Source organism: Neltuma alba, unplaced genomic scaffold (genome assembly GCF_004799145.2).
Source record: "Neltuma alba isolate B1F8T4 unplaced genomic scaffold, ASM479914v2 tig00011879_pilon, whole genome shotgun sequence".
NCBI lineage: Eukaryota > Viridiplantae > Streptophyta > Magnoliopsida > Fabales > Fabaceae > Neltuma > Neltuma alba.
Genome location: NW_021636481.1, coordinates 274,818 through 297,761, shown reverse-complemented (window position 1 = coordinate 297,761; position 22,944 = coordinate 274,818). Strand labels below are relative to the sequence as shown.

Genomic DNA, 22,944 nt, shown 5'->3' with positions numbered 1-22,944 from the left:
GGAAGAGAGAACCACAAACTCCCCAGAAGCCTGTTGCAAATCCTACTCCCATCCCGAGATAAAATGGCTTCAGAAACTCATCATCTTCATTTTCCTTCGGCTGGTTTTGAGTGATTAGAAGCTTCTTTCTTGTAGCACTTCTTTGGAAGAGGATCCCCACAAAGATCATTTCCAACAAAACCCCATGGGTTGAAACTCTGAATTTGGGTTCCCAATGGAACTTGTCCAGTGAAATCGTTGTATGATAGGTTCAAATGACTAAGAAAAGACAAATTAGAGATTGTTGAAGGAATTTCTCCAGAAAGCTTATTGTAGCTGAGATCAAGAGATTCCAAGTCTTTCATGCCACCAATTTCCTCGGGAATCTTCCCAATGAAATGGTTTCGAGACAAATTTAAGGACCACAGCTGAACTAAGTTAAACAACTCCTTAGGAATTTCTCCGGACAAACTGTTAGTGGAAAGATCGATGCTATGCACCTCTGAAAAGTACTTGTAATACAATTCTCTTCCTTTAGCAAAGACTTTTATTCCATGTATCGCATAATATTGCATGATCGGCTGCATAATGTTATATAGGCAATGTGGTATAGCTCCTGAAAGATTATTATCAGCAAGATCAATATTGTCAAACCAGTAAGGTTCCATAACTGTGGTGAAATATTGCCTATAAATTGGTTTCCCCTCAATTTGATAACGTATAATCTTTGTTTAATGGTATTTGGCAAAGTTCCAGAAAATTTATTTCCCTCCAAATTGAGACATTCCAAATTTGTCCAGTTTGACAAGTCCAATGAAAATTTGCCAAAGAAGCTATTATGGCTCAAGTCCAGCTGCAGAAGATCCATTAACGAAGCCATTGAGGGTGGAACTTTACCTGTTAGCATATTACTTCCCAAATTAAGGAATCTTAATTGTTTCCAATTGGCCCTACAATCAGGAAGTGCTCCTCTCAAGTGATTATACGATAAGTCCAAGTCAACCAACTTGCTATCCCTGTTACTCTCTAAATGGCACAATAATGAGAAAATAGATCCTATCAATGAGTTATGAGATGCGTAAAAGTAAGAGATATTTGATGATAATGTGATATGGGATACGTCTTGACTAATCAAGTTGTTTGAGACATCAACATAGTCCAATCCTACAATGAAGCTCCAAAATACGTCTGCATCAATTTTTGAAATTTCTAAAGCAGAAATGTCTAGATATCTTAGAGACCACTGTGTATATAGCCATGTTAGAACATTAGGACCTATTCTTGTGTTACTCATATCCAAATGCTCAACTTGAAATGGTGGGACCCATTTAGGACCAATGTCAAATTTCAAATTTGTTGAACCAAAGCTCAATGATGTTAGACTTGAGAAATTCAAAAAATTATTTTCTGTAAGAACACCCTCCAAGAAATTGTGTCCAATGCCTAAATGATTTAAGTTATAGAGGTGTCCAAGGGTTTCTGGAAGGTTGCCACTCAATCGATTGCAGGACAAGTCTAAGTAGAACAATGAAGAAATATTTCCAAGAGATGATGGAATTACACCATAGAACAAATTTTCATAAATATCCAAGTATTGCAACCGTTTATATTGACCTATCCAATTTGAAATTGGCCCTTTGAGATTATGAGTCCAAATCTAAATGCTTGAGTTTCTGAAGATTGAGCAAGGCTTTTGGTAGTTGGCCATAAAAACTACAACCGCTAAGGTCAAGATGATAGATGTGATGGGTGATATTGAAAAATGAATCAGGTAACTTTGACTTCATCCTATAATTATTAGAAAGATCAAGAACTTCAAGTGATATAAGATTTATATAATCAAGGGATGGAAAATCTCTGAGTCCACGTAAGTGTAACTCAGAGAGTGAAGGAAGCATGGCTATGTGCTGGAGCCATTTGGTATCACTTCTAATATAACTTAAGCTAAGGTCAAGATATTTTAGGGAAGAAAGTTGAGAAAGCCAATGAAGGTCATTTATGGCTAAACCAAAATTAGATGAAAAGTTAAGATAACGTAGAGCAACAAAGAAATTAGCTGAGTGATTGGAAGGAGTAGCAAGTGATTTGTTGTGAAACTTGTGAGCATCAAAGGGAGATTTGGAGATTTGGCATGGTGGCATACTCACAGTTTTGAAGTCATTGTGGCTCAGGTCCAAGTGGTTGAGGAATTCAAGTTGAAGCACATACAGATTAATGTCACCTCGCAATGTATGATTGAAAAGAGAAAGCTCTGTGACTCTTCCGGTCATGTTGTTGCAGTGAACTCCCTCCCATAAACAGCAATCTTCTTCGGTAGTCCAAGAAGAGAGTTGGTTGTTTGGATCAACCACTCCTTGTTTGAAGATTAAAAGCAGCCTTTCATCACTTTCATTGCAACTGATCACACAGTTGAATGTTGTTGTAAATAGCAGAAACAACAAAACAGAGGAAATTTGTGAAGCGAAGCTAGCCATTGTGGTAAGTTCGAGAATAGTGGCCTCAACGTGAGAAGTCTTTGCATCATGTACATATATATATTGGAAAATCAGAAACTACGTGGTATATCCGCTGCACGTCCCCTCATTCTCCTTTAAATTTTATGGGGAAAAAATATTATTTATGAAGCATGCGGCTTATACTACGAATGTTGCAATATGTCTAATATAATGGGTAAGGTAGAAGTGAAGCATTGTGTGGCGTGTTGCAAGTGGGAAAGGGAGACTGATCGGCTTAGCCGCCGTTTGTCCTGGGTCCTCCCTTTCCCACAGCTTTCCTCCTCCGTCCCACGTGTTTCGCTCTGTTTTTTTCCTGACAACACGTGATTTAATGGCAATAAATAAAAATGGAGACAACCCACTCCACAAGCATACTAATTAGAATTTTGTATAAATGCATATATTCCGGTGTAAACATACATATAATTTCTTTAAATTATATTAATTTTAATAATATATCTTAAAATATTTTTTCAGTAATGCCCTGTATACTGGAATGAATTTTTTTGGTACAATCAATATTATACAGTATTTTTTTAATAGTGGTTAGTGTTCCAAAAATACACTTAGCACACTGTGTTACTGAAACCTAAAATTATTTTAAGATACTAAATGTTTCTAGAAAAATCTTTCAGGGTGCTGACTAGAGCCAAAAATTATCTTAAGATACTGGGTGCTCTTGAAAGAAATATTTGAGAATGTTGACTATATTTTTAGGATATTAGGTGTTACTGAAAAAACAACTTATGGTGCCGCCAAAAATTATTTTAAAAAAGTGAGTGCTCTCGAAAAATATTTTAGTGTGCCAATCGTGTTTTAGGATGGGATACTGAGTGTTATTAGAAACATAATACTTTTTTTTTTTTTTCATGAAGAGATTGGGTAGGGAATGTAAAATTTTTATACCATTCAATAGTGATATTAATGCCCCTCGCACTGCAGAAACAGGCAAATGACTCTGCCTCAATAACCAAGGCATGACTCTGTTATTCCAAACGGCATAAACCAAAATGGAACAGAGCAATCACATGGAACACCATACATCAGAAGTTTCTTGCTATCTACTACGCTTGATACTTAACATAAGAATTAATTTAATTTTAAATATAATATTTCAATTCACTCCTTCTTTCATGTTTATCTATTTTTCTTAAAAAAATAGTTCTTGTAGTAGTTGTACATATTAAATGTTCTATCAAATAGTAGTTCTAACTAATACATATAATTAATAATAGTATTTTAGGAAAGATAACACCTCTTTATAACAAATAAGTAACTTAACTAATTTTCTTGATCTACTCAAATTAATCAATTAACTTTTATATTAAGAATTAGAGATAGCATTATGTCATGTAAAAGTAGAGTACTAACCAAGTGCACAAGACTCTCAATCTCTCATAAGGTGGAGCCTGAGAAGGGACATAGCTAATGAGAAGGAACCAGGCTTGTTAGCACTGGGGAATATAATACTCTTTCGGTCTTTAATATAAGACCTATTTAACTAGTTTAATTAAATTAAAAAAGTTAGGTAAGTTAGTTAATTATAAGAAATACTCTATGACATGTTTTTTTTTAAAATACCATAATCATCTTTTCCTACTTGATTATGATTGAGAGAATATCCATAGGGTGATTTTAAAAAATTGATAAGTATAAGAAGTATGTCTTATATTTAGAATCAAAATCAACTTAATAATTAGGTCTTATATTAACGTGACAATAAATCCGATAATCTGCTTAAAATCAGAAACCCTTTGCAATCCTGTCATTCCATGAGATTTTGCTCGGTGACAACTGGGAAATAGAGAGTAGTGTCATTCTACAAGATTAACCCTCGGCAGAAGCACTGAATCAAGTTACTCAATATTTGGCGATTCTGCACAAACACAATTCAAAATTCTACTTTGCTATGTGATTTTCTCTTCTGGGGTTAGGTGATTTTTTTTTTTTGGTAGCGGGAGAACAAAAGCGGGTCCGAAATGTTGGTTCTCTAAAATCATTTTCTATAAAGAATCAAACATCTTGATGCCTTTACACAAACAGAAAAGAGGGAAAAAGTTAATATATGAGCAAATTAAAGAAATTTTAAGGGGTTGGCTGAAATAAAGGAAGCCTTGAGGGGACAGAAACTAATGGATTCTGTCTCACGAAGGCAATGTTAACTAAGTTGCGCCACTGTTAATGCTGAAGGCCCAGGGGTTGTCCGAGCATTCAAAAACCTTGAAAACCTTAAAAGCCTTACAATGTCCTCGTTTCTTTGCAAGAGACCAAATTACAGTAAATTTCCAGACTTAAAGTTGCCTACTCTAGGAATTATTTATAAAAGCCTATAACCATTATGAAAGGGAAACAGGAAAAAGAAAACGAGATAAATATTAAATAGCAAATTGCGTCCTTTGGTATCAAGATAGTATCCACTCTTGTATTATCAAAACTACATCATAACGGCATCAGCTCACACATCTTAGGGGTCCGCTGAGGGGGAAAAAAATCAGATAACTAGAACCAACATCCACTCAACACATAAACCAAGTGGTTTCTTCAGGAAATTTTCATGCCAAAACATAAGGTTCAATGAAACTCTCATGATTATTTTCAATAAAAACAAAAAGGAGACACCACCCCAAAAAAGTACAAGCCCCATTGTCAAACCCAATAACCCTTCTCCAGGTGACACCAGTAGAGATTCCAGCACAAATGGACAGATTTTTCTAGACATCAAACATAGTCAAGAAAATGAACTTCTGTGTTCATAACATGTGAAAAACATGATTTGCTAAGTTGCTGTAAATTATATGTATGTTGATCTTTGAGATTATTGTAAACAGATTTCAAATAGGTTGTACAGAATAACTAAGATATGTATGATATAATATGCCAATGTCTCTGTTTTTCACTTTTTCTGAACAGCATATGCCAAAATGGAACAGAGCGACTAAAATGTCAGAGTGATGACAATTGTACAATAAATCCAATAATCTATTTAAAATCGGAAACCATTTCCAATCCTGTAATTCTATAAGACTTTGTTCAGTGACTACTGGGAAATACTGAAATAGAGAGCCTGTCATTCTACAAGATTAACCATCGGCTTAGCAACATATGATCTTTTTCTAGGGAGGCGCTTTATAGAGGTAAATTGTTAGAGTGCTTGACCGCCTTAAATGTCACAAACATACATAAGGAGAAGTGAGATCCAAGATTCCTACAAAAATAGAATTGTAATCAATTACAAGCATTCTAAATGTAGGAAATAGAGTTGTACTTGAGTAAAAGCCTCAAGCAACTTCCATAAGTTGTTGCCAACTTGGGCAGTTTCTTTGTCAGATGGAATAACTAAATCTTAAGTGCCTGGGCATCATCACCCAAGGTATTATCTAGAACACCGAAAATGAAAGATATTAGCGCACCAAATTGCCCCCCAGATCATTCCCGTGCCAACGTCTTCTTATCAAGAAGAGTAATTGTCTAATTGATAAATCAAACCAAAAGTAGAACATAGCACTTAAATAACATGTCAAAGAAGCAATTGAAGTGGTTAGGTCGAAACCAACAAACACAAAATGTAAGTTTCAAGTGCATGTAGGACCAAACTCTCAACTAAAAGAATATTGAATTCTTTTTTTTTTTTTTTGGGTTATACATCGCCCGGTAATCTGGCGCCTATTGGCAACCGACTAATCCGGACTTGAGGGGTAGGAGTGCCGCAGTTTTCCAGCGGTGGTTGTCCCCTCTCCCAGCAAGAGCGCTTCCCGGGATTTGAACACATGTTCTCATCCTTACGTGGAGCGAGCCCACTTACCAGCTCGACCAACTGCTCATTGGTAAAGCATATTGAATTCTGTTCTCAACATTCTCTTACCAATTGCAGGATTAACTTTAGTATAGATGCGGTGGTTTATAACAATATGAACTCCAATCATAATTACGTTAGAATGTGTTCCTTTTGTAAATTCTATACCAATCATGCTTCAATAAATCAGAAGCCAGAAACACAATCTTCCATTGAGTAGCATTACAAAGTTAATCATAAGCAGCGTAACTAAATTTTATAACAGCTAACGAGCAAAAAGAGGTAGCCCAAAAAATAGGAACCTTCATGATATACTTAAAACAAAATCTGCTGGAGGACACGAGAAGAAAAACATACAATATGGAACCAAGGACACTTCTCTACTCAGCAGAAGCAGCCTTCTTAACTCTTTTGGCTTTTACTTTCACTTCTCCACTTTCCTTCTTCTTCTTGCCAGAAACTTCATCCTTAGTAGGTAAATCATTTTCCTTCTTTCTCTTAGAAGACAAGCCATCTTTCTTACTTTTATCCTTGTTCTTGGCTGCCTTCTTCAATTTTTTCTCACTATTCAGCTCACTAAGAACCTCTTTGTTAGTTATTGATCCTATCCTTTTCTTCTTATCTAGCACTGGTTCAATAGTCATTTCATCATTTTCATTATCTTCTTCTACATCCCCATCTTCCTCAACATCTGACTCATCTTGACTGAATTCGTGACCTATATGATCATCCATGTACCGAACCTCATGGATCCTCCCCTTCTTCTTACCAATTTTAAGATCCTTCTTAGCCACATCCTTCTTCTTATCTTGCACATCCTTATCCTCTTCCTTAGCTTCCTCTTTTCTCTTAGCTCCCTCCATCTTCAATTCCATATTAGGATGAAAAGACCGCACAGAACCCCACCCTTTTGGCATGAGCTCCACATATCATTGATTGCCGTAGCCACATTAGCAACAATCTCGTCCCTTTCCACTGACACTTTGGCCGACTCTCACAACACTACACACGTACCTGTCCTGAGGAAAAACAACGCGGACGAGCATGCCCTCTCAATCTCCTCCTTCCAATTTTTATGTAGAACAGCACATTCTAATTATTTTATGATTATTTTTGTAAGATGCACATCACCGAATGTCTCACCAATTCGTCATACTCGCGTGTTGCGGTGCATATGATTTGAGCCAAGTTTGTTACTTAATGTTTATTATGTTTAATAGCTGAGAGATTATATTATTTGATTACGTAACCTACCAAGGCATGACTCTGTTAATCTCAAACAGTATAGACCACAATGGAGCAGAGCATCTCAAGTGTCAAAACAGAATGTTGTTATTAGATGATTTGATATTTGATATTTGATTTGATTCACTGTGTTGCAAGTTTCAAGTTTCGATACTGAAATCTTTCAATACAGAGGCATATAATATCTTTTTACTTTGTACATTCACATCTCACATGGAACACCATTCATCAACAGGTTTCTCAACAACACGAGACACACATAATTGTTATTACAACATGTTCTTTTCTCACAATTCACTAAAGTTCAGATAACAAAAGGACAACTGATAGGTTTGATCATGCTTCGCTGCAGCAGAACTCCTTATTCCTTGAAGCAGAACTCAGTATTTGAATAACGATCAGAGTAGTGATAGCTATTCCACTTGCACCCGATAGGCAAACCATATTGAAAAGTAAACAAGATATAACACAATCAGCTAAAGAACAATATTTTTTAAATGAAGGAAGCTAATTTAAATAATAACAACACTTGAAAAATCAAAGAAGCTCATTTATTACCTCAAGGGATATTTGTTACTAATAGTCAGCTAAAGCTTTTGAAGAAGAGGGCCCAGGCAACATAAAGTTGATCTGCCAAGTGATCATACCATCGGAAAAATTTGTATCTCCATGCTCTAATGAGGAAGAGAGAAGCACAAGCTCCCCAAAAACCTGCTGCAAATCCAACCCCCATACCACGATACAATGACTTTAGAAAGCCGTCATCTTCATCTCCTTTAGCTAGCTTTGAGTCATGAGTTTCTTCTTTATTATTTCACTTATTTGGAAGAGGATCTCCACAAAGTTCAGGATTGCCAGCAAAACTCCAAGAATCAAAACTCTGAATTTGGGTTCCCAATGGAATTTGTCCAACGAAATTGTTGTATGAGAGGTTCAAATAATCAAGAAAAGACAAATTGGATATTGTTGAAGGAATTTCTCCAGAAAGTTTGTTGTAGCTAAGATCAAGAATTCCAATTTCATGCCTCCAATTTCTTTGGGAATTTTCCCAGTCAAATAGTTTCGAGACAAGTTCAAGGACTGTATTTGACTGTTACTAATTAGTTCTTCAGGAATTTCTCCACTCAAACTATTAGCAGAAAAATCAATAACACCACCCGTAGAATATAGAAGACGGTCAAATGTTTGGTAGTCAAATTCTCTTCCTTTCATAAATATTTTCAAGATTTCATTAGGCAACACTATCACAGAATTTGGAGGCGTGATGTTGAATAGGCAATGAGGTATGGATCTTGAAAGCTTATTTTTAGCCAGATCAAGTATTGTAAAATGAGAAAGGTTGCATAATTGTAATGGAATACTGCCCACAAATTGATTGGCCCTCAATTTAATAAGTACCAAATATTGCGCTATGGGATTTGGCAAACTTCCAGAAAATTTATTTTTCTCTAAAATGAGGTAATTCAAATTGGTCCAATTTAGCATGTCTAACGAAAATTTGCCAAAGAAATTATTATCACCCAAATCCAACAAATGAAGATTCAATGAAGCCAGTGAGGGAGGAACTTCACCTATCAGCTTATTACTCCCTAAATTAAGGTAACGTAATTGTTTCCAATTGGCCAAGCAATCAGGAAGTGCTCCGCCCAAATGATTATATGATAAGTCCAAGGAACTCAACATGCTCTCTCCGTTGCTCTCTAGTTGGCACAATAATGAGAAAATAGATCCTGATAAAGAGTTGTGAGATGCATCAAAGGAAGAGATATTTGCTGATAGTGATACATTGGATATGTCATCACTAATCAAGTTGTTTGAGATATCAACAACATATATTCCTACTACAAAGCTCCAAAATATACCTGCATCAATTTTTGAAATCCCAGATCTAGAAATATCTAGACTTCTTAAAGACCGTTGTGTGTATAGCCATGATGGAACATTAGGACCTATGCTTGTGTTCCTCAAATGCAACGTGTCAAGTTGAAATGGTGGGACCCATTTAGGATCAAAGTCAAATTCAAAACTTGTTGAGCTTAAGTCCAATGATGTTGAATTTGAGAGATTGGCAAAATTCATTTCAGAAAGAACACCTATCCACAGATTGCCACTGATGTCTAAATGATCTAATTTATGGAGTTGTCCCAAGGTTTCTGGAAGATCCCCGTTCAATTGATTGTAGGACAAGTCTAAGTGGAACAAGGAAGAAATATTCCCAATAGATGATGGAATTATGCCATGGAACAAATTGTGATAGATGTCCAAGTGTTGCAACTGTTCAAATTGGCCTAACCAATCTGGAATTGATCCTTCGAAATTATTATACCCTAAATCTAAATACTTGAGATTTTGAAGATTGAGCAAAGAATTCGGCAATTGTCCGTAGAAATTGCAACCATAAAGGTCAAGCTCATGGATGTGATTGGTGATATTAGAGAATGAATCAGGTAATTTTGACTTCACCGTATAAAAGTTGCCAGAAAGATCAAGAACTTCAAGTGACGTAAAATTGGCACAATCAAGGGAAGGAAAATCTCTTAATCCACAACCACTCAAGTGTAACTCAGACAGTGAAGGAAGCATGGCTATATGCTGGAGCCATTTGGTATCGTTTCCAATATCAATGTCACTAAGGTTAAGATATTTTAAAGAAGAAAGTTGGGAAAGCCAGTGAAGGTCATTTATGACTAAATCATCATTGAATGAAAAGTCAAGATAAAGTAGAGCAACAGAGAAACTTGTTGAGTGATTGGAAGGAGTAACAAGTGATTGGTTGTGAGATTTGTGAGCATCAAAGGGAGGTTTGGAGATTAGGCATGGTGGCATACTCAGTTTTGAATTCATTCTTGCTCAAGTCCAAGTGGTTGAGAAATTCAAGTTGAAGCACACACAGATTGATCTTACCTTCTAAACCATAATAGGAAAGAGAAAGCTCTGTGACTCTTCCGGTGATGTTGTCGCAGTGAACTCCCTCCCATAAACAGCAATCTTCTTCGGCAGTCCAAGAAGGGAGTTTGTTGTTTGGACCAACCACTCCTTGTTTGAAGATTAAAAGCAGCCTTTCATCATTTTCATCGCAACTGATCACCCTGTTGAATGTTGTTGCAAATAACAGAAACAACAAAAGAAAAGATATTTGTGAAGCGAAGCTCGCCATTGTGGTAAGTGAGTTCGAGTATGATGGCCTCAATGAAGTCTTTACATTTTATATGTGTGTGTGTGTGAATGTTTATAGACACACACGCGTATATTGGAAAATCTAAAGTAAACAAAAACTTAAATGCCTTAAAAAATTGATAACCACATGATATTTCTTATTATTAAGTCTACTAATATTTTTAAGTCTTCCCGTCTTTTCAATACAAAATCGTGTCATGAATAAGAAAATACCACAAATATAATATATGACATATTTAGATCCTTTTAAAGTTAGCAGGCGTTAGGGAAAAACTGGAGAAAATTATGCGCAAAAATATTGAAGGCTAATAGCTCAATGATTTTATTTTATTTTTAAAATGTTTGAAAACAAAACAAATCCTACATGGGCTCCACATGGAGATTAAAGAATCATCATCACTATTTTATGACTTATAAATAAAATAACTTATGACAAGTTTTGCATTTTATATTATTATTAATTATAAAAGGAGTATAAGGAGTATACAAACACGCACTCACGTAATGAACTCAAAGTGAATTAATTTTATTTATTTTTGTTTTAGTCCAGAAGTGAATAAATTAATTCAGATAATCAAAATTTGAATAAATATTTTGCTCTGAAGTTTGATTTTCTTGGATAAAAAATTCGACAAAATTTTAGTATGACCGGAAAATAATAAACCTTTTCTTATAAAATTTAATATAACCCAAAAAAATCATAATAATTCCGTTCGGACTCCAACTTTTCCTTTTTATTCTTTTTAGCTTCCTTTTTTTTGCCGTAATTCTATTTAGCTTATTTATTGCTTGCTGATTACTCCTTTCCTTCCTATTCACATGCCTTCCAAATACACGACACATACATTCATAACAAAACTAAATACCTCAGCTAAAATTTAATATAAATTCAGGCTTTAATAGGTTCAAAGAAAAATTGATCCTATATGCAAAATATTTGACTGGCATCTAGATTTTATCATTTATGTTTTCTTCAACTGTGTTTAATTTGAATACATTATACTCCTCTAGTCTTTAATATAGGACTTAATTATTGAGTTGATTTTGATCCTAAATATAAGACTTATTTCTCATATTTGTCCCTATGGATACTCCTTCAACCATAATCAAGTAAAAAAGGAAGGAAGAATATTAAGAAAGATGATTACAGTGTTTTAAAAAAATATGTTATATTTTTTATAATTAACTAACTTACTTAACTTCTTTAATCTAATTAAATTAGTTAAATGGGTCTTATATTAAGAATCGGATGAGTATAATGTAGGTTTGCATGAAAAATTACTGTAGAAAGTTTGCATTCATTCATTATCTTTACTCCAAACACACTACAAAATCAAAGCTCTAAAATTCGAATTACATTGTACGTTGAAATAACAAAGCAAATGAAATTTTCAAAATGAACCTGTCATCATGATTTATTTGAGCAGAATTAATTCAATTAAGTCTTTAGTTAGATTACATGGTCACGAAGTACATATATAAGTTGTGAAAAATGAAAATCATTACAAATAAATTGTTTATGAGAAAATATTGAAAAAAATAAAAATGGATAAAAAAATCTATAACCACATTTTTTTATGATCAAGTCTTCTAATACTTCCAAGTATTCCTATCTTTTCAAAAAAAAAAAAAAGGAATATTAATACATCCATTTTCATATCATTTTCCATTCATATTCAATTTCTGCAACCAAATTGTTTGAACACTTCAAAGATAAAAGTCCCTTAAGCAATAAATTAAACAAATTTTTTTCATCCAATTAGGGGTTTTCATCGAATACAACTTTGAGCTTTAAAGTAAGAAAAATATCCTATGAATTATTATTTAGACCTTTTATGATCAATTCATACCATAACAACGTGACATGTGGCGTTACATAGAAACTGCACACAATCATATAAATCTTTAAACGATTGTTTTGGGGATGTTTTTAATTTCGAACAAGAGTGTTGGCAAATAATTCACACATAAAGCAATTTTTTTTAATTTTAGCTATAAAATGATCAAATTAATGTATTCTCTATACCTTGATTTCAGCTATATATATAAATATATATAATATCTTGAAATAAATATTCTTTTTCGCATCATAAAGTCTGTTTTAAGTAGAAAGTTTTTGGCGCTAAGACGCGGATAGAAAATTTGCAAATCCTTGAGCTAGTGTGACCTAAAATTTAAGTTTAAGTCTACTTTTCAAAAAAAAAAAAAATTGCATATAACTTTTCAAAACATCAAAGATTTTAAAAAAATACAACCGAGAAGACACAATTAGATTATAAGATCAACCAACAGGGTTGGGTTTAGTGGAAGAGATTAGTCCTTCATAACGTAACAAACTAATATTCAAATCTCAGCTAAGAGAAGGTCTATATTTAGTGCCAGACAGTGCCTTAAATAGGATTATCTCTAATAAAAGAATACTTATGCGTAAAAAAAAACAGATTGTAGGTTCAGATTGATAAATTTAAAATGTTTACATTATGACAAATGTTGAGATTAAGTATTTTGGAATTTTTAATGAAATATTTTTCACGGTATTAAAAATTGGACTATAGAGTGTTTCTTTTGAAAATAGAGGTGACCTTTAGTAAATTAGAGAAAGGATGTCATTGTATTTTTTTTTTTTCGAAACAAGGATATCTCTAAGTCATATTAGACTTGAGACTAATTCCTTTCGGGCCTAGAGCGGTTAAGGAATAGCCCTCTCAACAAGTACGCTTCCCAGGATTTGAGCTTGTATTCTTTTTCTTATGGAGGTGAGGCTGCTATCACCTCAACCAACAGCTTGTTGGCAATGTTATTGTATTTCACTTTTATTTAACTTTTTTCCCGGTAAAAAGGTGATTGAAAAATTAAAAAACAAAAGAATGTATGTGACATGTTGAAGAGATTGCCTTGTCCACATAACGCTTTTAAAAGTCTTCGCTTCAAATTATACTCAGTTTCAGTCCTTTTCTCATTAATAATTTCACCGCAGCTTTCACTCTTATCATCTCTTTCAATTTTCTTTGGCAAAAGATTTTTTTATAATCTCTTATCATCTATCATATATTCAGATCCTTCTAAAGTTAGTAGGTGTTAGGGAAAAATTGAAGACAATTAACTTAATAGAATAATCAATACTATTTTATGACTTAAAAATAAAATAAATTATTATAAATTTTGTTTTTAATTAATGAAGGAGTACACTTACTCAAGTATTGAGTCAGAGTGAATTAATTTTATTCAATTTTATTTTGGTCCGGAAATGAATAAATTAATTCATATCATTGAAATTTGAATAAATATTTATGCTGTGAAGTTTGACTTTTATATATATATATATAATTTTGGATAAAATTTTAGTAAAAGTGAGTAACTAGTGGGTTGAGCAGCCTAGGGGTCAACTCGTAGCCCGCCCATTTAACTTTAAACAGGTACAGGATAGTCCGCACCTGTTAAAAACTCATTTAAGCATTCATTTTCATATCATTTTCTATTACACAAACATTTAAACGTCTAAAAAATCTAGAACCATATTTTTTTTATAGTCAAGTCTTCTAATACTTCCAACTCTTTCCATCTTTTAGAGGAATGAATATTAATGCATTCATTTTCATATCATTTTAAATTAAAATATTAATACATTCATTTTAATATCATTTTTTATTACACAAACATTTAAATGTCTAAAAAAAATCTATAACCATTTTTTTTTTTTAATGGTCAAGTTTTCTACTACTTGCAAGTTTTCCAATCTTTTAGCGGAAAAATTGAAATATTAATACATTCATTTTCATATCATTTTTTATTATCCAATCATTTAAATGTCTAAAAAATCTATAGCTATATATATTTTTTATTGTCAAGTCTTCCAATACTTCCAAGCCTTCACATCTTTTAGAAGAAAAATTGGAATATTAATGCATTTATTTTCATATCATTTTCCATTCTTATCTTCTTTTCCAATTTCTACAACCAAATTGTATGGAATAAATTAGAGGATTTTTTTTTCATTCAATTAGATGTTTTCTAGGAATGCAACTTTTAGCTTTTAAATTAAGAAAAATATCTTATAAATTATCATTTAAACTTTTTGTGTTCAGTTTATATTATAACAACAGGGCGTTTCAACATATTTAAAAGTGCTTTCTAAAAGCACATTTTCTTAAAAATTGAGATAAACTTCTTCACATATTTATTTTATATATTATAAAATCACTCTTAAAATTATGATTTGATTTCATCCAAGTATCCTATTTTAGGATGTTTAGTTTGCAAATAATCTTGAAACGACATGTGATGTTTTATGGTGACTAGCAATATTGATATAAGACATTACCCCATTCAAAACGCTAATGGAAAGTCTTCTCCCAAAATATACTCCAGTTCAGTCTCCACTAATTAATGAAAATATTGGAAAATTATGGCTAAAAAAAATCTATAATCATATATAAACAAGTCTTCTAATACTTCCAAAGTCTTCCCATCTTTTTGATCAAGAAAAATTTGGAATGTTAATATATTCATTTTCATATCATTTTTCAATTTCTGGCCACAACCATATTGGTTAAGCACATTCAATAGACACCAGATGCATAAGCAATAAATTAATTTTTTTTCCCATTCAATAAGAGGTTTTTTGTGAATACAACTTTTAGCTTTTAAAATAAGAAAAATATCTTATAAATTATTATTTAGACATTGTATGTTCAGCTTTATGTTCAGTTCATATATTTGTAACAACATCAATGACATGTGGTGTCCCAGAGAAACTACACACAATCATATAAATCTTGAAAAACGATCATTTTGGTGATGATATTTCTTCTCTCTCTGTCTCTCTCTCTCTTAAAGTTTTGGTGATGTTTTTAATTCCAAACGAGAATGTTTGCAAATAATTCACACATAAAACAAATATATCTTTTTTATTTTAGCTTTGAAATGATCAAATCAATATACTACCTCATATTCTTAATATAAGAGTTAGATAATTAATTTATAAATATTAAAAAAATTAGTTTAGTTATTTGTAATAAATAAATATTATTTTTTTTAAAAATATCATTACTAATCATATATGCATTGGAAGTATAATTTAATTTGATAGAAATTCCTTAAATGTGCAATGATTATAATATTATTTGAGAGCAAAATAAATAAATATTAGAAACAAGATATACGAGGGTCTTATATTTTAAATTAAATCAAATTTTTAACTAATTCTTAAGCTACTTTGATGAGTACTCAAACTGGTTGCACTATTATTGACAATATTTCAATCTTTTAGCTTATTAATGGAACCCAACATAAAGCTTCTATTCTTATCATCTCTTTCAGTTTCCTTTGGTAGAAGAGATTCTCAATTAACATTCTCACTTGAAGGTGACTTCTAGTTAAACTGATGCAACCTTTTTACTAGTTAAAACAGGTGCTTAATGATAATAAGTGATAATAAATCAAGTTATTTTATTCATCCGTAGTGCGTTTAATTATTTATGTTTTCTTCAACTCTATTTAATTCGAATACATTTTAAACACACACGAATATGTCATAGGTTGGCAAAAACAACTATTGCAGAAAGTTGGTATTCATTCGCTATATTTACTCCAAACACACCACAAAATCATGCCTCCTCTCAAATCCAAATTATATTATAATTTGAAATAACAAAACAAATGAAATTTTCAAAATGAAACCGTCATCACGATTTGTTTGAGGAGAAATCAAGTCTTTATTATTTAGATTACATGATCACGATGTACATAAGTTGTGAAAAATGAAACTCATTGTTAGCAAAATAAAAAAAAATGAAAATCATTACAAGTAAAGTGTTTATTAGAAAATATTGGAAAAACAAAAAGTACACAAACATTTAAATGTCTAAAAACTCTATAACCATATATATATATATATATATATATTTTATGAGCAAGTCTTCTAATACTTCCAAGTCTTTCCTTCTTTTAGAAGAAAAATTGGAATATTAATGCATTTATTTTCATATTATTTTCCATTACATAAACATTTAAATGTCTCAAAAATCTATAACTATATTTTTTTTATAGTCAACTCTTCTAATTCTTTCAAGTCTTGCCATTTTTTAGAGGAAAAATTAGGATATTAATGTATTTATTTTCATATTATTTTTCACTACACAAACATCTAAATGTCTAAAAAATCTATAACTATATATATTTTTTATAGTCAAGTCTTCTAATACTTCCAAATCTTACCATCTTTTAGAGGAAAAACTGGAATATTAATATATTCATTTTCATACCATTTTCCATTACACAAACATTTAAATATCTAAAAAATCTATAACCATTTTTTGTTATGGTCAAGTCTTCTAATACTTCCAACTCTTTCCGTCTTTTAGAGGAATGAATATTAATGCATTCATTTTCATATCATTTTCTATTACACAAACATTTAAATGTCTAAAAAATCTATAGTCATATATATTTTTTTTATGATCAAGTCTTCTAATACTTCCAAGTTTTCCGTTCTTTTAGAGGAAAAATTAGAATATTAATGCATTCATTTTCATATCATTTTTCATTACACAAACATTTAAATGTCTAAAACATCTATAAGCATATTTTTTTTTTAAGAAAAAAGAGAGAGAGAGAAGAAAAACCATTACCAAAACAATCGTTTCAAGATTTATATGATTGTGTGCAATTTCTCTGTAACACCACGTGTCATTGATGTTGTGACAATATGAACAGAACATAAAAAGTCTAAATAATAATTTATAGGATATTTTTCTTATTTTAAAAGCTAAAAGTTGTATTCACAGAAAACCCCTTATTGAATGAAAAAAAAAAATTTAATTTATTGCTTATGCGTCTGGTATCTTTTGAAGGTGCTTAAACGATTTGGTTGTGGTCAAAAATTGAAAAATGATATGAAAATAAATATATTAATATTTCAAATTTGTCTCCATAAAAAAGATGGGAAGACTTTGAAAGTATTAGAAGACTTGTTCATATATGGTTATAGATTTTTTAGTCATATAAATGTTTGTGTACTTTTGATTTTTTTCCAATATTTTCATAAATCAGTGGAGACTGAACTTGAGTATACTTTGGGAGAAGACTTTACATTAGCAATAAGAAAATATAATCTGTTATATGCTTAGATCCTTTTAAATTTGGTAGGTGTTAGGGAAAAATTGGGGGCAATTACGTAAAAAAATATTGAGGGCCAATAGCTCAGTGTTTTTTTTTTTAAAAATGTTTTCGAAAACAAACGAAACCCTATATTATGACTTATAAATAAAATAACTTATTACGAGTATCATTTATTTTATATCATTGTTAATTATTGAAGGATTATACTCGGACACACTCACTCACGTATTGAAGTCAAAGTAAATTAACTTTATTTATTTATTTTAGTCCGGAAATGAATAAATCAATTCAGATCATTGAAATTTGAATAAATATTTGTGCTCTGAAGTTTGATTTATACGCATAAGAAATTGGACAAAATTTTACTATGACCCGAAAATAATAAAACCCCATATATCATTTTTTTAATCAAATTTAATATAAGCCATAAAAAATCACAAAAATTCCATGTGAAATCCATAAAATTAATTATATATGGCTCTTTGAACCCCATATTTTGTGCTATTTGTGAAAAACTAGGTCAAGTTACTTATATCCATTATATAAAATTCTCAAATTATACATGGACATGTGTCTATTTTTGTTTCCTGTAAATTTATAATTAAATATTATTAAATACTAATATTTTAAAAATAAGACATATAACTATGTATGATTTGGGCACTTGACATAATGACTATAAGTAATTTGATGTAAGTATTGTACTCTTTCTTCTTTTCTTTTTCTTTTTAGCTTATTTATTGCTAGTTATTTCTCCTTTCCTTTCCTATTCACATGCCTTCCAAATACACGTGACTGGATATATATAAATAAAATTAAATACCTTACCTTAAAATTTACTGTACATTCAGGCTTTTACAGGTCCAAAGGAAAATTGATCTTATATACAAAATATTTAACTGACATATAAATTTAATTATTTATGTTTTCTTCAACTCTATTTCAAATAAATTATATACATACACATAATGTAGGTTGTCCAAAAAAAAATGTTGTAGAAAGCATTCATTCATTATCTCTAGTCCAAATACACAACAAAATTATATACCTCTCAAATTCAAATTAGATTATATGTTAAAATAACAAAACAAATGAAATTTTCAAAATGAAACCGTCATCATTTTATTTAGATTACATTGGTCACGATGTACATAAATTGTGAAAAATGAAAATCATTACAAATAAAGTGGTTATTAGAAAATATTAGAAAAGGCACACAAACATTTAAATGACTAAAAAAATCTATAACCATTTTTTTTATGATCAGGTCTTCTAATACTTCTAAGTCTTCCCATCTTTTCGAGGAAAAATTGAAATATTAAGACACTTATTTTCATATCATTTTCTATTCTTATTCAATTTCCACGGCCAAATCGTTTGAAACACTTCAAAAAGATAAAAGTCACTTAAGCAACAAATTAAAGGATTTTTTTTTCCATTCAATTAGAGGTTTTCTAGAAATACAGCTTCTAGCTTTTGAAATAAGAAAAATATCCTTTAAATTATCATTTAGACTTTTTATGTTTAGTTCATATTATAACAACATCAATGACTTGTGGGGTTACAGAGAAACTGCACACAATCATATAAATCTTGAAACGATTATTTGTGGGATGTTTTTAATTTCAAATAAGAATGTTTGCAAATAATTCACACATAATACAATGATGTTCCTAGTCTTTTAGTTCTTTTCCAGGAAACTTCACGACTTTCATGTCAAATGTTACTAGAATCTAGACTAATTGAGATCAAGTCAAATTTGACATATTGACCGAGACATTGCCCCATCCAGAACGCTTGTAAAGTATTCGTCCCAAATTGTACTCAAGTTCAGTCTCCGCTCATTCATATTGAAACCCACCAAGGAGCTTCCCTTGTTATCTTCCAAATTATACCCTATTCATGACGCTCATAAAGTCTTTAGTTCTTTTCCAAGAAGCTTCACAACTTTCAACTATAGAATTTATTGGGGCCAATACTAATTTGAATCATGCGAGAAAAGATGTAACGTATTGAAAATATTGCCCCATCCATGACGCTTGTAAATTCTCTATCCCAAATTATACTCAATTTCAATCTTTTGCTCATTAATGGAACCCACCATAAAGCTTCCATGCTTATCATCTCTTTCAATTTCCTTTGATAAAAGAGATCCTCAACTGCAAGTGACCTCTAGTTAAACTGATACAAACCCCTTTACCGGTTAAAAGAGGAGGTCAATGAAAATATGTGATGATAAATCAAGTCGTTTTACTCATCTGTGGCCTGCAACTACTTTGCAAGGAAGGGGAGTAATGTAATGTATTGTGGTAGTAATTGAAACAATAGATTCTCTAAGTGCATCGCCAATTCGTCATAGTTCATTGGAGAAACTTTGAAAAATATTTTATGTAGAACGACGCATTTTAATTATTTTTTGATGATTTTTCTAACACGCATATCACCAAATGGCTCTTGTACCCATTGGCGAAACTTGTCTGGGAGATTTTTTCTTTTAACAGAAAAAAAATCATTCACATCTTTTAAAAGAGGCACTAAATCAAGTTACTTAATATTTGGCGATTCTGCACAAAAGCAACTCAAAATTCTACTTTGTTATGTGATTTTCTCTTCTGGGGTTACGTGACTATTTTTTTTTTAATAGCGGGAGAACAAAAAATGGGCCTTTTCAGGGCCCATATATGATTATATATGATTTAGGCATTTGACATAATGAATATAAGTAAATTGATGTAATTATTGTACTCTTTCTTTTTTTTCTTTTTAGCTAATTTATTGCTAGTTATTTTTCCTTTACTTTCCTATTCACATGCCTTCCAAATACACGTGAGTGGATATAAATAAAGATAGAGAAAATTAATCTTTTAGTTTTTTAATGTTTTAACTCATTTATAACTTAGTCATTTAACTATGATTCAGTGTAACTCAATCTCTCAACTTTTGACTCTCCTACAACTCAATCCCTAATCCTTTTACATTTAATTTTAATCCCCAAATAATTATCCTACATGGCAAGAAATATTAATTAACATCATTAAAAAATGAAAATGTGTCCTCTAACTCAACTCCTGTATGATACCATGCAATCAGATTCCTCCGCCCATTTCTCCGGCGGCAGCATCTCCTTTCTCTGCTTCTTCAGCCCCATCGTCGGCTTCTCCACCCAACCACTGATTGATTCCTCGTGGCGCCGACTCAAATGGAAGGAAGGCCCAAATAAAGGCCAATTTTTTTTTTGGGTGCTAAAGTATGGCAATTCTGTTCAAGGCACTGTTGGGTACTAAACGTGGATACCTCTCTCGATTTGAATCTTAGTTCGTCACGTTGTGAGGGACTAATCTCTTCTGTTAAACCCAACTCAGTTCGTCACGTTATGAGGGACTAATCTCTTTTGCTAAACCCAACTCCTATTGGTTAAAAGCCGAGTTAAAGGCACGTACAGTCGAAAATGTTCATTTGAAGCCGCTTAAATACTTCTAACGACTTCACGAGAGCCCATCGCCTACCTCTCAATCTCACTAATATTTCTTACCATATTTGTTATCTATGCTTTGCTTTCTCTCCTCCAGTGAAGATGTCGTCCCTTCTATACAAACATTGCAATTCACACATTGGGTCATACCTTCTCTTGCTCATTATAGCAACTTTCCAAGATAAAAAGCAAACGTTAGAAAATATTGGAAAAAGCACACAAACATTTAAATGGCTAAAAAAATCTATAACCATTTTTTTTATAGTCTAAGTCTTTTAATACTTTCAAGTCTTCCCATCTTTTCGAGAAAAAATTGGAATATTAATACATTCATTTTCATATCATTTTCTATTCTTATTCAATTTCCACAGCCAAATCGTTTGAAACACTTCAAAAAGATAAAAGTCGCTTAAGCAACAAATTAAAAGATTTTTTTCCAATTCAATTAGAGGTTTTCTAGAAATACAACTTCTAGCTTTTGAAATAAGAAAAATATCCTTTAAATTATCATTTAGACTTTTTATGTTTAGTTCATATTATAGCAACATCAATGGCTTGTGGCGTTACAGAGAAACCGCACACAATCATATAAATCTTGAAACGATTATTTGAGGGATGTTTTTAATTTCAAACGAGAATGTTTGCAAATAATTAGCTTTTGAATTAATGAATTTCTGAAGAGACCGGAGCTGCCATTGCTTTTCAACGACCCATTAAAAAAAACAATAAAAAGAGAAGGAAAGTAAATTACACGCTGGTGGAAAAAAATTAATTCATCAACTTAGTGGGATGGTATATGATGACTTCCACTTTGTGCGGTGCCCAAATATTGTTAATTTTTCTTTTTCATCGTCTTCTAATTTTTTTAACGGCAGCTTTTGTCTCTTGGGAAATGTAATCCGAAAGCTAAACTAAAGTTAATTTTAAAAATTGTCAGGAAGGTCTTAGAAGTTGATTACCATAGTGGGTTGGGAAAACACACAATGACCAAACAATATGATGTTTCATTCATTAACATTAACAATTAATTAAGAAAGTTATGGAAGTCGTCAACTATACTATTCCAATAACATGAATTTTTCCCCACAGCGTGTAATTTACTTCTCCCCCCCGCCCCCCCAAAAAACACGTCCTCTCTAATTATTTTAAGAATTAAAGGAAATTTGCCTTTGGACTATTTAGCGGGTAGCACTAATTATTAGCACGAACTATTAGCAAAGCAATATTGCCCATTGAAGAGTCAAAATCATTGCAGTATCGCCCCTTATCTGACCACATTAATGTTGACTGTTAATCTTACATTAATTTTAGATTAAAGAGAATTTTTACATTAATATAATTTAATATTTTACAGAATGTTTGTTATAATTAACTAATTTATTTAACTTTTTTAATTAAATCAAATTAGTCAAGTAGCTTTTATATTAAAAATTAGATATATTAATTATCCTAATCAACATAGTCATAGATTTAATCATACTAAGATTTATATTTTCATGCTTTTCTTTCACATTGTAATTTTTGTCTGAACATAGAGGAGGACCGACTTGTAATAAGGGGGGAAAAAAAATACCTCACATGCTATGTAGTTCAAGTTTTCGATTTGATGTAAAATCCTTTTCGGGTCCCTCCTTTTCAGCTTGACAAGATTTATTCTGAGAACA

At 31.7% G+C, this 22,944-nt stretch overlaps 2 protein-coding genes across 2 annotated transcripts; both read right to left on the bottom strand.

The window, feature by feature from the left end:
• Positions 1–86: 86 nt before the first annotated feature.
• On the bottom strand, positions 87–2,453 carry LOC114718916 (receptor-like protein 38). The gene is made up of 3 exons (XM_028904355.1): positions 2,015–2,453; positions 763–1,005; positions 87–649 (listed from the first exon to the last, which is right to left on the bottom strand). The coding sequence occupies exons 1-3, from the start codon at positions 2,451–2,453 to the stop codon at positions 87–89; spliced, it is 1,245 nt and encodes a 414-aa protein (XP_028760188.1).
• Positions 2,454–9,353: 6,900 nt separating this feature from the next.
• Positions 9,354–10,669, bottom strand: LOC114718914 (receptor-like protein 33). The gene is made up of 3 exons (XM_028904354.1): positions 10,417–10,669; positions 9,454–10,199; positions 9,354–9,374 (listed from the first exon to the last, which is right to left on the bottom strand). The coding sequence occupies exons 1-3, from the start codon at positions 10,667–10,669 to the stop codon at positions 9,354–9,356; spliced, it is 1,020 nt and encodes a 339-aa protein (XP_028760187.1).
• Between the last annotated feature and the right edge of the window lie 12,275 nt (positions 10,670–22,944).

Excerpts from the sequence above, each read along its gene's own strand:
- LOC114718914 (XM_028904354.1), bottom strand. The coding sequence starts at position 10,669 with ATGGCGAGCTTCGCTTCACAAATATCTTTTCTTTTGTTGTTTCTGTTA. Across the intron at positions 10,200-10,416 it reads TTCCTATTATGGTTTAGAAG|TCATAAATGACCTTCACTGG; the intron begins GTAAGATCAATC and ends ATGATGATTTAG. Across the intron at positions 9,375-9,453 it reads ACACAAGCATAGGTCCTAAT|GTATATTTTGGAGCTTTGTA; the intron begins GTTCCATCATGG and ends AAATTGATGCAG.
- LOC114718916 (XM_028904355.1), bottom strand. The coding sequence starts at position 2,453 with ATGGCTAGCTTCGCTTCACAAATTTCCTCTGTTTTGTTGTTTCTGCTA. Across the intron at positions 1,006-2,014 it reads TAATTTCTTTGTTGCTCTAC|AGAGTAACAGGGATAGCAAG; the intron begins GTTATCTTAACT and ends TGTGCCATTTAG. Across the intron at positions 650-762 it reads AAACTGGACAAATTTGGAAT|TTATGGAACCTTACTGGTTT; the intron begins GTCTCAATTTGG and ends ATTTCACCACAG.